This window comes from Equus caballus, chromosome 11 (genome assembly GCF_041296265.1).
Source record: "Equus caballus isolate H_3958 breed thoroughbred chromosome 11, TB-T2T, whole genome shotgun sequence".
In the NCBI taxonomy this organism is placed as follows: Eukaryota; Metazoa; Chordata; class Mammalia; order Perissodactyla; family Equidae; genus Equus; species Equus caballus.
In genome coordinates, this window is record NC_091694.1 from 52,728,155 (window position 1) to 52,743,297 (window position 15,143).

General features: G+C 54.4%; 1 protein-coding gene across 18 annotated transcripts in view; it reads right to left on the reverse strand.

The window, feature by feature from the left end:
* Window positions 1-15,143, reverse strand: part of GAS7 (growth arrest specific 7) — a 219,070-nt gene that overhangs the window by 13,358 nt on the left and 190,569 nt on the right. For all 18 annotated transcript variants that reach the window (XM_023653502.2, XM_070226552.1, XM_023653503.2 and 15 more), the window contains 4 exons: window positions 14,413-14,528; window positions 11,811-11,885; window positions 7,185-7,263; window positions 471-599 (listed from right to left, as the gene is read on the reverse strand). In XM_023653502.2, the coding sequence (XP_023509270.1) occupies window positions 471-599; window positions 7,185-7,263; window positions 11,811-11,885; window positions 14,413-14,528 (399 nt within the window). The remainder of the gene's footprint in view (window positions 1-470; window positions 600-7,184; window positions 7,264-11,810; window positions 11,886-14,412; window positions 14,529-15,143) is intronic.

Below are 15,143 nucleotides of genomic sequence, written 5' to 3' on the forward strand. Positions count from 1 at the left end.
AGGGAGAGCTCTCTTCCACTCCAGGGCTGGCCATCAGCAGCTCCCACTAGGGTCAGACTTCTGAGGTCAGAACACTGTGGCCTCTGGGCAGGGAGACTATCAAGAGGGAATCTGCCAGGTGAGGCCCAAAGGGTGCGGACCAGGAGCACGTCCAGGCTCCAGGTCCCACAAAAGCAGGGCGTACCCTGTCTCACGTGCCCTTTGGGGCCCCGCTACGTCTCCCATGGCAGATGCAGCCTCTCTTGCTCCCAGTGATGCGAGCCCCACTGGGGAGCAGCTCTTACCTGCCCTTTGGCTGGGGGCGGGGGCTCTCCAGCTTGGGCTCAAGGTTTGCATTCCCCACCCGCCATCCTGCCACAGCGGGGACAAAGGCCTCGGCCCTGGCACTCAGAGCCCCCGGTGGTCCCCAGCCCATCCTCCCACAGCAGGCCCCCACCTCCCACCCCGGCCCGGAGGCCTGGGCCCCTCACCTTCTCCACTGCAGCGTAGCGGCTGGCGAGCTGCTTGCGGAGGTCAGCGATGTGGTGGTCGCACTTCTTCATGTCTTTCTTGAAGTTCTCCCGGAAGTTCATTAGGGGCTTCTCTACCTCACTGTGAAGCTGTAGAGGAGAGGGGGGGACACACGCTCAGGACCCTTGGGCATCAGCTGCAAGTAACTGAAGGAGAGAGACGGACACTCCCCCCAACCCCAGCAGGTGACACAGGGCCTGGGGCAGTGGCCTGGCTGGTCTACAAGAGGGTTAGAGACGAGCGGCTGCTCATCAGGTGGCAGTCTGGGCTCACCTTAGCTGGAGGTCCCAGCATTCACATCGACAGATGGACGGGTTGGGATCTAGAACTTTCTGAGTCTCTTGTTGCCTATCTCCCTCCGCTCAGCTGCCACAGCTTTTTGTAGGGCTTTGCTCGGCTGTCTGTCTCCCTTACTTTCCAAACTGGGAGCTTTCTGGGGGCAGAAACCAAGCCACCATCTCTGTGTCCCCTGGCACTTAGCACAGGGACGGCCGTGTGGATGCCATTTAATTGGGTGGTCTCAGTTCAGTTCTGTTGACTGACCATCTGCTATGTGCCAGGTGCTGAGACTACAGAGACGGTCTAGGCATGGCCCAAAGCTCCAGGAATCCATGGCGGGAAGCCCCCCAGGTCCGGTGGGGACTCCCAGGGCCCCTCTCCTGAGCTGTGCCCAGCGGGGGAGCTCACCTCACTGTCTGCGTGGAACCTGGCACACCTCCCACCCCCAGGAGACCCGCCTCGGACTCCGAGGGAGGGCGGAGAAAGAGTCTATGCCCTGAGAGGAGCTGGGGGGTGCGGGGTTTTCCAGCTTTCCCCTTCTCTTCTATTCCTTCGCTCTTTCCCACTCGACTCCCTTTCAAAGGAGAACTTTCACTACACTTTTTTGGGAGTCGGAGAACATGAGATGCATCTGATAAGAAAACAGATTAAACGTGGACCTGCTGTGGTCAAAGCCAGGTGAGCTCCACTCCTCCAACTTGGCCTTCCAGGACCCCACCAACACGGCCTTGCAGGGTCCCTCGGCCTCCTGGCCAGGAAGCACCTCTGGGAAGCCGAGCTGAATTTCCCTGGACAGTGACATCCCACTCTGGGATTCTGGGATTTCTCTCCTCTTCCTCCTCACCAGGCACCTGCTACATTATCTGTTTCTCTGAGGACCTCGAGGACTTCAGTGTTCCTAGTTCTAAACCACCGGCGACACAGGACAGTGAGCTCTACGAGGGCAGGGGCCATGTGGGCTTGGCCACTGCTGTGTCCACAGCGTCCAGGCGGAGCTGGTGCGGAGTCAGTGCCCCTTCACTACTTGGAAGAACACACGATCTTCAGGGCCCCATGCCCTGGGTGATAGACGAGGGTTTTGTTGTGGGACCACCCTTAAAGATTAACAGACAGTGGGCCACCCAAACGCCCCTTTCCTCCTCCTGTCAGTTGTAAATGTCTATTATTTTTTTGAGCCCGGGAAGTCTCCTCGTATAGGAAAACACCCCCATCTGATGGCAGTTTGTAAGATGCTAAAACTTGAGAGCTGCCAACATGAAAACCCCATTCCCACGTAGATCTAGCATTTGCAGCGGGGGGGGGGGGGGGGGGGGGGGGAGGGAGGAGAAAGGAGGAGGGGGAGAAAGGGAGAAGAGGAAAGAGGAGAGAGGAGGAGGGGCAGGAGGGGGAGAAGGAGGTGGGAGGAGGGGGAGGAGGGGAGGGGGGAGGAGGAGGGGGAGGAGGGGAGGGGGGAGGGGGAGGGGGGAGGAGGAGGGGGAGGAGGGGAGGGGGGAGGAGGAGCGGAGAGGAGGGGAGGGGGGGAGGAGGAGGGGGGAGGAGGGGAGGGGAAGGAGGGGGGAGGAGGGGAGGGGAAGGAGGGGGGAGGAGGGGAGGGAGAGGAGGAGGGGGGAGGGGAGGGGGGAGGGAGGAGGAGGGAAGAGGAGGGGGAGGAGGGGAGGGGGGAGGGGAGGGGGAGGAGGAGGACGTGCATAACTTAGCTGCCTGATTCGGGGGTCTATGAGGGTTACTCAGCCTGTTGACTCAGTAACTCTGGGGTCTCTCTCTGAGGGCCTGGAAAGTCAGTGATTTCCAGGCTTCCATGTGCCCAGGAGTGACCTGGAGGGGCTTTTGAACATCCAGGATTCTTGGGCCCTGGACCCAGGCTCTGTGGTCTGGGGAAGAGCCCAAGAACCTGCCAATGCACCCAAATGCTTTCCCCAAATTCCAAATGACATTCTGGAAACATAATGCTACTAGCTGTCAGACGTGACTCCATCCCATAGACAAAAACCCATGGATTCTCCCTCTATGTTTAAAATTGCTTTTTTCTCCCCAAAGCCCCAGTAGATAGTTATCAATCATTCTAGTTCTTCTATGTGGGATGCAGCCCCAGCATGGTTTGATGAACAGTGTTTAGGTCTGTGCCCAGGATCCGAACCAGTGAACCCTGGGCTGCCAAAGTGGAGCTCATGAACTTAACCACTCGGCCACGGGGCCGGCTCCTACATATTTTTAAGAGATATAATTTTTCCTACAAAAGCATTGGCCGGTGTCTTTTTACACTCATTCTTGACTCTGAAGCATCTTTGTTGAACCGAGAGTCAGAAGTCCTTCCCAGAAGCTGGATCTCCTGAGCTCTCGAGCTGGCCCGTCCTGGATGGGACTGGCTGTTGGAGCCTCTCCAGAACTCCCGCTCCCTGAGCCGCCTCCTCCTTCCACCGCACACAGCAGAAGAGGATGAGAGAAATCCCAAGTTGGAAGGAACCTCAGGGACTCTCTGCTCCAGTGTTTTTTAAACGGTGGGTTGCTGCTAAGAGTTGTGAAACCAGTTTAGTGGGTGAGGACCAGCTTTTTGAAGAGAAGAGACCGGGCATGGATAGACAATACCAGAACGAGTGCATTTCAGGCAGAAGGATAAGTACTGTTTTGTGAAACGTGTGTTTCGGCTGTCTACGTATCTGCAGGTGGACACCTGGGTGTGGATAGCTCGTGCTCTGGGGGCCCACGTAAAATGTATTACTGTGGGTCACAAAGGAGTTTCAAGTCACTGATCCGGTCCTAACTCTTCCTTTCACACAGAAAAAATGGAAGCTCAGAGATGCTAAGTGACTTGCCCAAGGTCACAAAGCTTCTTAGTGACAGATGACATGAAACTCAAGTTTCCTGACTCCCACTGTCCCCCCCAAGTCTTCTGACTGGATGCATGGCCTCTTATTGCACGATGAGACTTTCCCCCATAAGAAGGAACTCTTCTGGTCTCCCTTCTTCAGCTGGAGGCAGGTCTAACTTTCTCTGTACAGAGCAATCTTATTTCTTTAACGGCCCGATGCTATTAACAATGGCTTGAGCTAGTAGACCAGAAAAGCTTGAAAGGTTGCCATAACAAAATTGCATTTTTTAAAGAGCTCTTGCCCCTGACACAGAACATTCAGAGTAGAATTTCAATGAGCCTTTTGGAGCAGGCGTTCAAGTGGGTTTTGCGCATGTGGAGCCATACTATCCAGGGAAGACGAATAAATCCTTGGGAGCCTCTGTGCTTTCAAGGACTTGCCATTCAACCACTGGGCCGCCAGGACGACTGCCCGAGGCCACCAACCCTGACAGGTGGGAAGCAGCACAGGTTCTCAGAGAAAAGTCAGTTTTGTGCGAACATTCTTCATACACCTCTCATCAGCTGAATGGTGAAGTCAGCCCTGTCTAGTCGTCACCTGACTTAAAACATCCCGGGCTCTTGGAAGGCCAGCCTGCACCACCCCGGCAGCCCTGAAGGGAGGGCAGAGTGCTCCGCTGGTCTGCCCTGAGAAAAGGTCTGGAGGCCAGGTCTCCAATTCGCTCAGTCTTCTTTGCTTCCTCAGTAGCTGAACCCACATGCTGTGTGACCATGGGCGGCGATTTGACTTCTCTGTTCCTTCTCATTTGTGAAACGGAGATGCTGTCTTGCACGGTGGTTGATAAAATCAATAGAGATGAGTTAAATCCTGTGCACAACTATCTAGAACACCAACATCACTGTATGCTGTGATATAATAACAAATATCTATTTTGGTCTTTGTCCTTAGCTCCTGGCGAGAGCTCCTAAAACCTTTGTAATTTCCTAAGCAACAAAGGCGCTAGGAGCGTCTTTTGTTCTTATGAGGTGACTCCTGGTGGCTCCTGGATGGCTTCAGGATAGGGGCTGGTCACCAGAAAGACCAAGCCACAATTAGAAGCTTGGAACTTTCAGCCCCATCCCCCAACCTCTGGGGAGGGCAGAGGGCCTGGAGACTGAGTTAATAGTTGATTATGTCTACCTGATAAAACCTCCATAAAAATCTGTAAATTAGGGGTTCAGAAAGCTCCCAGGTTGGTGACACATCCATGTGCCAGGAGGATGGTGCACCCCAACTCCAAGGGGTCAGAAGCTTCTGGACTCAGGATCCTTCCAGAATTCGTCCTGTCTTTCTCTTCATCTGACTGTTCATCTGTAGCCTTTATCACGCCCTTGAATATATAATAAATCAGTAAACCTAGCTGTTTCCCTGAGTTCTGGGAGCCATTCTAGCAAATTATCAAACCTGAGAAGTGGGTGGGTTACGGAACCCCTGACTTGCAGCCAAGTCAGACAGAAGTGTGGGTAACTTGGGGACTCTCTACTTGGAACTGGCATCTGAAGTGGGGGCAGTCTTGGGGGGCTGAGCCCTTCACCTGTGGGATCTGACACTATCTCCAGGTAGTTAGCGTCAGAATTGAATGAGATTGTAGGACGCCCGGCTGGTACAGGAGAAGTGGCGGCTGTGGAGAAACCCCAAACATCTCGCATTGGAAGCAGTGGTGCGAGTGAGCCGTAGTAAAAGGGACACAGCGCCTCGGAGAGCGTGTTGTCACCTGCTGAGTACTCTGTAAAGAGTCGAGAACCGGGGTCCTACTGATGGGGAGTAAGTGCCACCAGGCAGTCCAGGATCCAGCTGGTGGCTTTTCGGAAGCTCCCGGAGCCGGCTCCCAGCACAGCGGCAGCCTTCCGCTTCATCTCACCCGTCAATGGAGGTTTCTGCCACGTGGTGAACGGCACTCCGCGGGGCTGGGATAGAAGGGGGACCTAGACGGAACACCACCCATGACCTGCAGCTTAAAAATAACTTGCTACTTAGTATGCAAGGCAGCAAAGAGCTCCCTTCTCTCCCAGGGCTTGAGTGGCAATTTTCCTGTGGAGCGCTTGGGGTATGAGGTTAATGTGCCATCACCAGCCCAGGAATTCTCACTCACATCTAGGTGTCACATCACTCTTGGGGCACTAACATTCTCTAGGAGCGGGCAGCTGGGAACAGCACTGCTTTTTCCTCCCACCTCAGCTCTTTATAAAGCTGCGTCACATGTCTCAGCCATCTGAGTCATTCATTCTGCCCTCGACGTGCAGGGAACCATCATGGGGTGGGGAGGGGAGACCTGTCCTCCAGCAGTGCACATCCCATGGGGACCCCAAAGCCCAGAAGCACAAGTGCTGTGGGGAAAACAGCAGAAAAGAGACAGGACCCATGAGTGCTGAATGTGGGAGCCCTGGGAAGGAACAGCCATCTTTAGGGGTGGATGCTACTTTCGAGCAGTAAAGGAGGCAGTGTGCCCCCAATTTTAAAATGGGGGCTCAGAGAGTTTATGCACCTCGTGCAAGTGTCCTCTTGGGCTGCCATGTCTGACTAGGGATGGTGGGAGGGCAGAGGGAAGAGTGTGGACCCCTGTAGGCAAAGGTCACTGGGAATGGTGCCACTCTCAAGGGCCTCTCCTCCTTCAAAAGGGAAGTATGCTAATGGGTAGCCCAGCCAGTCATGCACACTTTAGTGTGAATTATCTCAGTCAGCCACTTGCTTTAGTTTTTCCCTGAAAAGTAGTGGAGAGCCTGAGAAGGAATATGGAGATACAAGCCAGGGGGTGGGAAAGAGAGGGTCACCGGGAAACAAAGAGAAATCAGAGAGAAAGTAGGACTGAAAAGACTGGGGGGTCAGGAGGAGATAATGAGAGGGCCTCGCTGATTCACTACTTGAGAAAACATTAATTGAATGTCTACTGTGTACCAGGCACCACCCTGGGTACTGAGGGCAGAGTGAACAGGACAGAAACATCACTGTCCTCAAGGTCACAGAGCTAGAGTCTTCAGAACTGAATGAAAGCCAGTCTGGAACTGTGTAACAACAACAAACAAAACCAGAAAGTTCCCCTTTGGCACAGTCTAGTCTCTAGACCCCAAGAAGTAGAAAACGCCAATACGCCCGTTTGAAAGACCAGCAAAGCGACAGTGGGGTTTCACCACTTGGGTTCCCCAGAGCTATGCTGGGGCAGCTTGCACTGGCTCAGCAGAGCCAAATGCCCAATTTGTAGGAATTCTGTGAGCTGGTTGTTAAAGACGGCCAGTATTAAACATTAAATGATCTAAACTTAAAATTAGCAAATTATATTAAAAACAAAGGTAATAAACACTCGGCACTCATCACTTCCTAGCAGCACGTTCCTACTATCCATGTTTCAGTGGATAGTTCTCGTTACCGATGCTCTTGTTTCGGTTTGGTGGAAATACCACCCAGTGGCGCACCATTACGTACCCCTTCCCGACTCTCAAAACTTATACCTCGGAACCTGGCTGACACCACGCTCTGAAGAGAGCTGTCAAATGCTCGGAGGCACAGAGCGGGGCAAGACCAGCCCGGAGAGGCGCAGCGAGGGCTCACCTTGGCCGAGAACTTGAGGTGAACTTCTGCCTCGTCCGCAAGGCTCTTCTTCACCTGCGCCCACGCTTCTCCCAGGGAGCTGCAACACCAAGAAGACTGTGAGACTCACAGAGGGCGGAGCCCACAGCCCTTCCTGAGGCGGGGCGGTGGGTCTCGACCCCGAGGCCTGGGGAAGCATCTAACACCTGAGACTGTGAACTTGGATGAGGCAGGGCCCGGGCCCAAAACAAACGTGGGTACCACGCTTCACCTGTGGGGCCAGGGGAGCCATCCCAACCAAGCTGAGGGTCTCTGGAGCTGGGAGAACAGACTGCAGCAGTCAAGTAGCTGGGGCAACACCTGGAGACCCAGAGACCCGGGGGAGATGCGAGAGGAAGGCAGGGTGCAGCTGCAGTGAGGGCCTTGCTACCTGGCCCATCGCTGTCCCCAGCCCTTCCCATCACCCCTCGTTGTTTGCTGATGGAGCGGGGGCGTGCAAACACCTGCTGGCAAATCAAGGAAGGAGAACAGATGCCTTTTTGGGGAGAAGCCCTTCCCAGACAGAAGGTACCACACGGCCCTGCCTGTAGGCAAACCTCCGGTGGTCTGACTTCCAAGAAGGGCAAAGATGGGCCACCTGAGTCCCGGGACCTCTTAGGGATGCCCACACAGCAGAGAAGGCTCTCTGTCACCATCCTCAGGAGCGTGGCTCCCACCAGTACTGATTCTGGACCATGAGCCCCAGGGCAGCCTACAGCCTCCTGGAGAACGGCAGAGTCCTCTTCGCTAAATAGCTTTTCCACTCCAAGGAGGTGCTTCCAACAGAACAATCGCCTGAAGTCCCCGAGACTCGAATGTAGGCCCCCGTGCTACATTCCCCATCATTTGCAACTCTTTAAGCTCACCAACCTTCCAAATGACACTGCTGTGTCCTGGCTCGAGACCTCTCCACCCAGCCAACAAGCCCAGGCTGGATGTTCAGTTGATTTAATTTCATCAAGAAGCCACTTCCCCCAGAGAATTCATTAATCTCAAGTGGCAAAGGTGATGAAAAGACAGCACGCTGCGAGGCTTCCGGACGTTGTGCGGAGCAGCTAGCAACTGAGAATCACCAACAGAAAAGGAGGGTCCCCTCTGACCACAGTCCAGGCCTGTCTGGTTGTGGTGTTGGCTCAGGGTGAGGGGAGTGCTCATGGGAAATGACTGACTGGTTTTATCTAGGGGTCGGGTAGCAAACAACGGTCCCCTTGGGTGATCCTGGCTGGGAAGCCCACCAGGGAAGAGATGGAGTGAGAACAGGGGCAATCCAAGCTGGGGACATTTGTCTGGGCCTGAAGGGCCAGAGCTCCAGGGAGCTGTGCAGGGGCAGCTTGGGGTGGCCTGGCTGCCCTCCTGATTCGGCAGACAGGTAGGAAGTCCACGGTGGGGGGAGGCGGGGGTGGAGGTGGTCATGGTGGTCTCAGAGACACGGGGACAGAATACCAGGTCCAGAAACAGACTCACTCAGATGTGAGTTTGTGGGTGACTGATATGAAACAAAGGTGCCAATTATCTGAATGGGGACAGATGGTCTTTTCAACAAATGGTGCGGAGCCCACTGTACACCCACAGGGAAAAAAGGAAGCTGGGTCCTGCCCTGCCTCGCACACAGATTATCCCAAGATGGATGACAGATCTGAAGCGAACGCCAACACTACGCAGAGCTTACAGAAGCAGCGCCAGGAGGAGTGGGAACTTGATTAACGGGCCATGGAGAGGGGTTTGCTCCTGCAGCTGAGCTACACGTGCAACTGCACGAGGTACAAACAAGAGCCCGGAAGCCAAAAAGGCCCTGGGTGGTGCTGAGTTTGTCAGCCTACTGTGAGCAGAACGTGTGGTCAGGAACTGGCCCAGGGACGGCTGCAGTGCCTGAGAATGTCATCTGAGGGCTCCTGGGAGGAGAGGAAAAAGCAGTTGCATGCTCAGTGTCCTCAGCCCCACCTCCAGGCGGGGCATCCACAGGGGGAGACCGTCACTCCACTCAGAGGGGCCTGTGCGAGCTAAGACATCCCCCATGCGCACCTCCCCTGCCCCAGGATTCCAGCCCCTCGGAGGCACTTCGCAATTGTTTAGAAAAAAGCAATTTAGAAATTCTCTCATTTGAAGAGAGATTTTTCATCTAAGAAGAGGTTAATGAAGAAAATATGACCAGAAATATATTTCTGTTCCAATACACATCCTGAGGCATGCAGAAATCAAAATGGATGTTACTGTCACGATTACCAACCAGAAAAGGCCAAAATCCCATTTCCTTTCCACACAGGAGAGAAAAACCGAAGGCAGAATAAATAACCTATTACCAGTGTGCACATATCCTTCGGAATCTATTGTGAACACAGCGCTCAAGTTGGAAAAGCCAGCTCAAGCGTCCCCATCAGGTTCTCCCTATACGGCCCCAATCTCTAGGCTCCAGCACTACCCTTTGAAAGGTTTGAGGTGGACTGGGCTAATGTCCAAACTGTGCATACATGCAAAGCAGCGTCGCTGCACATGGTGAGGAGGGGGCCCACATACTCAAACCCCCACCCCATGGTGCCTACTGGAAGGAGGGTGCATTGGGTGTGACCACATAGCGGAGATGGGGGGTGTGTTCGCACCCGTGTGGCAGGTGAGCGGCGTCAATGCATGTACATGAGCATGTGCTGGGTTGCCCGTGTTTGTAGGTGCCTGTGTGCAGGGCGTGTTGGTGCAGGCCTGACTTGTACAGCTGGGAGGATATGCCCATGCGTGCTGGCAGGACGGAGTGTCCTTGGCAGCAGCCCAGGCCGAGGAGGTGGAAGCCGGAAGGCTCTGGAGCGACATAGTGGTGCAGGGCACGGGGACACTCGGGAAAGCCCCCTCGGCAGCCCGGAAACTGGCTCCCCCACGTCCTCCAGCCCTGTCTCAGGCCCAGTGCACAGGCAGAAAGGGGCCAGAGCCAGCCTCGCTTACGTCCCTGGAAGAGGCACTGGCCCTGCAGGGCTGCCTGTGCCTGTGGCCAGCTGGGCGGGTGAAAGCCATTCAGAGGGGGCCTCTTGGCTGCACAGCGAGCCCACGCGGAGGCCTTCATCAAACCACAGCCAGGTGGCAGAGCCCATCCCCCTGAAGGACTTCCAAGCCACGCTGGCAGGTTTGGACACATTCAGCATCACGGCTCTGTGACAACCACCACCATCCCACGATAGACGGTCTTCCTTGCTCCGGCGCACGTTCTCCCTGAGGAAGGATTCAAACGGAGGCTGCTGGACTCGAAGGAGGACCTCGGGGGACCTTTCAACTCTAACCTCCTGCATCTTTATTCCTTTTATTATTGAGGTGAAATTCACATGACATAAAATTAACCATTTTAACGAGAACAATCCAGTGGCATTTAGCACAGTCACCATGTTATGCAACCATCACCTCTATCTAGTTCTGAAACGTTTTTATCACCTGTTATGGACTGAATGTTTGTGTGCCCCCAAATGCATAGGGTGAAGCCCTAACGCAGGCCCCCCCGCCCAGTGTGGCTGTATTTGGAGATGGGGCCTCTAAGGAAATAATCAAGGTTAAATGAGGTCCTAAGGGTGGGGCCCTGATCCGATAGGATTTGTGTCCTTATAAGAAGAGACATGAAGAGCTCACTTTCTCTCCTCACTGAGGAAAGGCCACAGCAAGAAAACGGCTGCCTGCAATACAAGAGGAGAGCTCTCACCAGACACCAACCCTGCTGGCACCTTGATCTTGGACTTCCAGCCTCCAGAACTATGATAACTTAAATTTCTGCTGTTTAAGGCACCACTCTATGCATACTCTATCCCTCTTTAGGGCTCAATAATATTCCATCACACATCCATGTATTCCAATGTGTATATCCCACAACTTGTTTATCCATTCATCCCATGATGGATTTTTGGGTTGTTTCCACCTGTTGACTGCTGTGAATCATGCTGCCATGAACACACATCTACATGTATTTGTTTGAATCTGTTTTCAATTCTTTGGATATAAACCCAGCAGTAGAATTGCTGGGTCATATGGTAATTCCATGTTCAGTTTTTTGAGGCATTGCCAAACTGTTTTCCACGGTGGCTGCACCATTTTGCATTCCCACCAGTAGGATGAAATCCTTGTTAACAGATGGAGCAGAGAGGGCCACAGTCTTCCATCTACTAGGGATCCTTCTGTGGCTGGGAGGGAAGCTGAGCCTCCCTCAGCCCAGGTCCCATCCAAGGAGGTCTGGACTGTCACAGCTGGAGTGGGAGGGGAGCCTGGGCCTCGGGCCCACAGGAGAGAATTCTAGACAAGGGGCCAGGTGCAGAACCTTCCCACACACAGTTTCCTGCCAGTCCACCCTCAGAGAAAGGGAAGCAGAGGTAGGCGTCTGGGGTCTGATGCCCAGCTACCAGGGGACAGGCCAGAGGGGGTCCTGACATACTCCAGCATCTGCCAGAGAAGATAATGTGGACATGCCAACCCTGAGCACGGATGCCCACGCCTGAAGTCATGGGTGCCCAGCTTGAGCCAGGCCTTTGGAGCCTTCCCCGGCCAAACGGGAGCATGCCAAGGAGCAGTGATGGGTGAAAAGGGACCCGCTTTCCTGAAGGTCCCCTCTTCCTCCCCGCCCCCATCACTGTCCTCCCCACTCACCCCTCCTCCTGTGCAGCCAAGGAGTTCTGAGAGAGCTTAGCTAAGTTCTTCGCATATTCCTCTTCAATCTTTATCCTGCAAAGGGAGAGAACCCAACACGTCAGCCCCCCAGTGCTAGACAGAGGGTCTGACGTGCAGCCCTGCCGTTTATTAACTCTGTAAAGGAACCCACTAGACCACAAGGCCTGAGAGTACGTGGCTATTGTCTGTCCGCCTGACACACAGGAGGTGCTTAATAAATATCTGTTGATTGAATGAATGAACAAAATTGTCTGAAACTCCGTCACCTCACTTCAAAATGGGATGGTCCCACCTGTCTCCTAGGTTGTGAAGATGAGGCGCTGTCATTTGCACAGCTCCAAGCACAGTGCTGGGCAGGTGATGAATGTCACTTGCATGGACCACAGGGATGCCCAGTGCTGTCCCCTCTCCCTTCCAGCCCCCGAGCTCTGGGTTTACACCCTCCAAGGTGGCGTTAGCCCCTAGGAAGCATGAATAGAACCTCTCCCTCCCGTCTCCCAGCCCCCGATGTCTCTAATTGTCAAGCCTGCAGGGCACAAGTATTTCCATGGAAACCAGGAAGCACCCCCAGCGGCAGCTGATTCCATTTCCTGGGAGAGGGACGTGGTCTTGTATGTCGCTTCCAGCACGCAGACCCCTGACAGTTTCCAGGCAGCTCTCTGGGAAGTGTTGTGTGTTATCAGGCACATATGTGTTAAATGTGTTGTCAAAGGTAGTGTTCACTGTCTAAGCCTTCCTCTGGGCCCCGTGGGACACAGAGGAGCTGTGCTTGTGACAACATCAGCTGGACAGAGGGCTGGGGTCTCAGAGCACCCCTGATCCATCACTCGGCAAACAGCAAGGCCCCAGCGATGCTCCCGGGGCTGCAGCATTTGCTTCCTGCCCGCACGGAAGCTGAGGACCAAAGGGTGCACTGATGGAGAGAGGGCAGCCAGGCCAAGTCCTCCACAGCATTCTGAGGAATCGCTAGTTCATGGTGTGGCGTGGTGACACCCGCAGTCTTGGTGTCCGTTCACTGCTGTGCTCTCACCACCCCCTGGCCCATCCCCAGGTCCTCGCCCGTCTCTCTCCTGCCTCTGTGGCTTCCTCTCCACTCACTCTGCCTTCAGTGCCGCCCTCCCCAGGATGACATGGACGGCCAGCCTGCAGCCTCCAGACTGTGGCCAAGAGATCTCTCCAGAAAGCAATCTAAGCAGGTCACACTCTTAGCTTCAAACCTCCAAAGGCTCCTCATCGCCAGCTGCATGCTCCAGGCACGCATCACCTGCTCCTAAGCATCACCTCCAGAGCCAGCCCTGCATCACCTCCACCTCCAACTCGCCCAGGATGATGCCACGGCAAACCCCGGACATGTCCCGGCCCAGCACGTTCCCCGCCCTGTGCGGCCCTCCCTGCAAGATCCCGGGAGATGGAGAGAAGCTGCAGGCGTCCACACTGCCCAGGGAAGACCAGTGTCCTCAGGTGGCAGATTCCCACATAACGTTTCCATGAACAGAGAACCCACAAGTGTGTTCAGTCTTCAGCTTTTACCACCATTTTCCTAGTCTCCTGTTTTAATGACAGTTTCTCGCACCTGAGCTACGCAACCTCTCAATTTCCCGCCAGTTTAATGGGTCATAAAATAAAGATCTGATTATACACATAGGAAACGGGCCTCCTAAACAAAAGCGGTGCTTTAAGATGCCAAGAATTATTACTTGATTATTGTTATAATTAAAAAAGAAATATTTTAAAAATATATAGCCATTTACTATAAATATTTCCAGTGTGCCCTGGACAGGCTGGCTGGGAAGCTGTGTGTGCGTGTGTGTACACGTGGCGGGTGCACAGCGTGTGGGATGTGAGTGTGCTTCACATGCCCAGAACTCGGAGAGACTGGAGAAGGAAGAAGACGGAGAAGGGAATTCTCTTTGTAGCTTCTCCTGTTTCCATTGGGATCGATTTACTGTTTTCTCATCTCTGTTCAGACAAACCACTATTATAATCCCTGCGCGTATCATAATGACCCCCTCTGACTCTCGCATTACACCAATCTCCCTGCAGGCAGGGATGGGAGGGTGGGTGGTTTCTGCATGCCCAGGCCCAGGACACAGTTCTGGCTCAAAGATGGACTGAAAGGTAACAGTCTCCTTTTTCATTATGATACCAGTGCTTCAAATGAGGGCCATGTAGGTAAGCAAAGGAGCCAAGCAGTCTGTGTGGGGGACACAGCAGGGAGTGGTGGGGACTGTGGCAAACTGGAAACAGATGCTCCCTCTACAAGGGCAGCTGCTACTCAGCTCCAGCCAATTGTTGCATGAGGGAGGGATGCGGAGCCACTGCCAGACTTTCTGCTTTCTCAAGTGATGCTAGATATCCAGATTTTAATGTAAAACCTGCCAGTTTAAAAAAAAGAAAAAGGTTGGCTCAAATATTTAAAAACACAACACAGGCCAAAGCAACACATTTGCTGGCCAGATCTGTCCCAAGGGCCATGAGGCTCCCCCTAGCGCTAACCAAGCCCAGTGCTCACTGCCCTCTGGCTACAGGGTCCAGGTGGGCGCTGTCGCCAGTCCCCGAGCTGGGAGGGCCTGGGCCTTACCTTTCCCGGATGAATTCGGACATTTCCTTCTGCATCTGTTTGCCCTTCAGCTGTTTCTGAAGCAGCAGTTCAAACCCAGCCACAGTGCCATTGCCTTGGGGGTCCTTCTTATCAGCCTAGAAAGGAAACAGAAGCATGAGAGTTGAGGTGACATCGGTGTCCATAGCCGGGTGGAATGGTGTGTAGGGAAGTCGGACCCCAGAGGGGACCCAGATGCACCTGGCGGCCCCAACTTCAGCTGGAGAGGGAGGAAGGGAGCGGCAGACCTCACTGCCCTGACCCGTCTCTCCTGGTGCCCCTGCTCCCGTGTGCTCTCCGACGCGTAAGCCCTTACAGCTGCTGCCACCCCACCTCCATGCTCCTCAGCCTCCCAACCTGGCAAAGAAGGGGGAGAAGGGCAAGAGGCAGGGGCACAGGGTCTGAGGCCTGGCGGCCTGTTACTTTCACGGGATGGCTGCTGAGGCTGGCTGGACCCCTGGGTAGTCTTGGCATCCTGACTCTAAGCTGGGACAGTCTGCGACCTTGGGGGCAGGTGCCCCTAACCCTAAGCCATCCCATCTCTTGTCCTTGGTTGGGCAGTGATGTCCTCCAATGTACAGCAGAAGATCAGAGTGGATTCTGGGGAGACACTGGATTGAAGGGAAGACAGAGTGGAAAAGGGCAGGCTGCCCAGGGTGGCATCCCAGCTGGGGACCTCAAGCAAGTTTGTCACTCAGTCCAGGGCCAAGCTG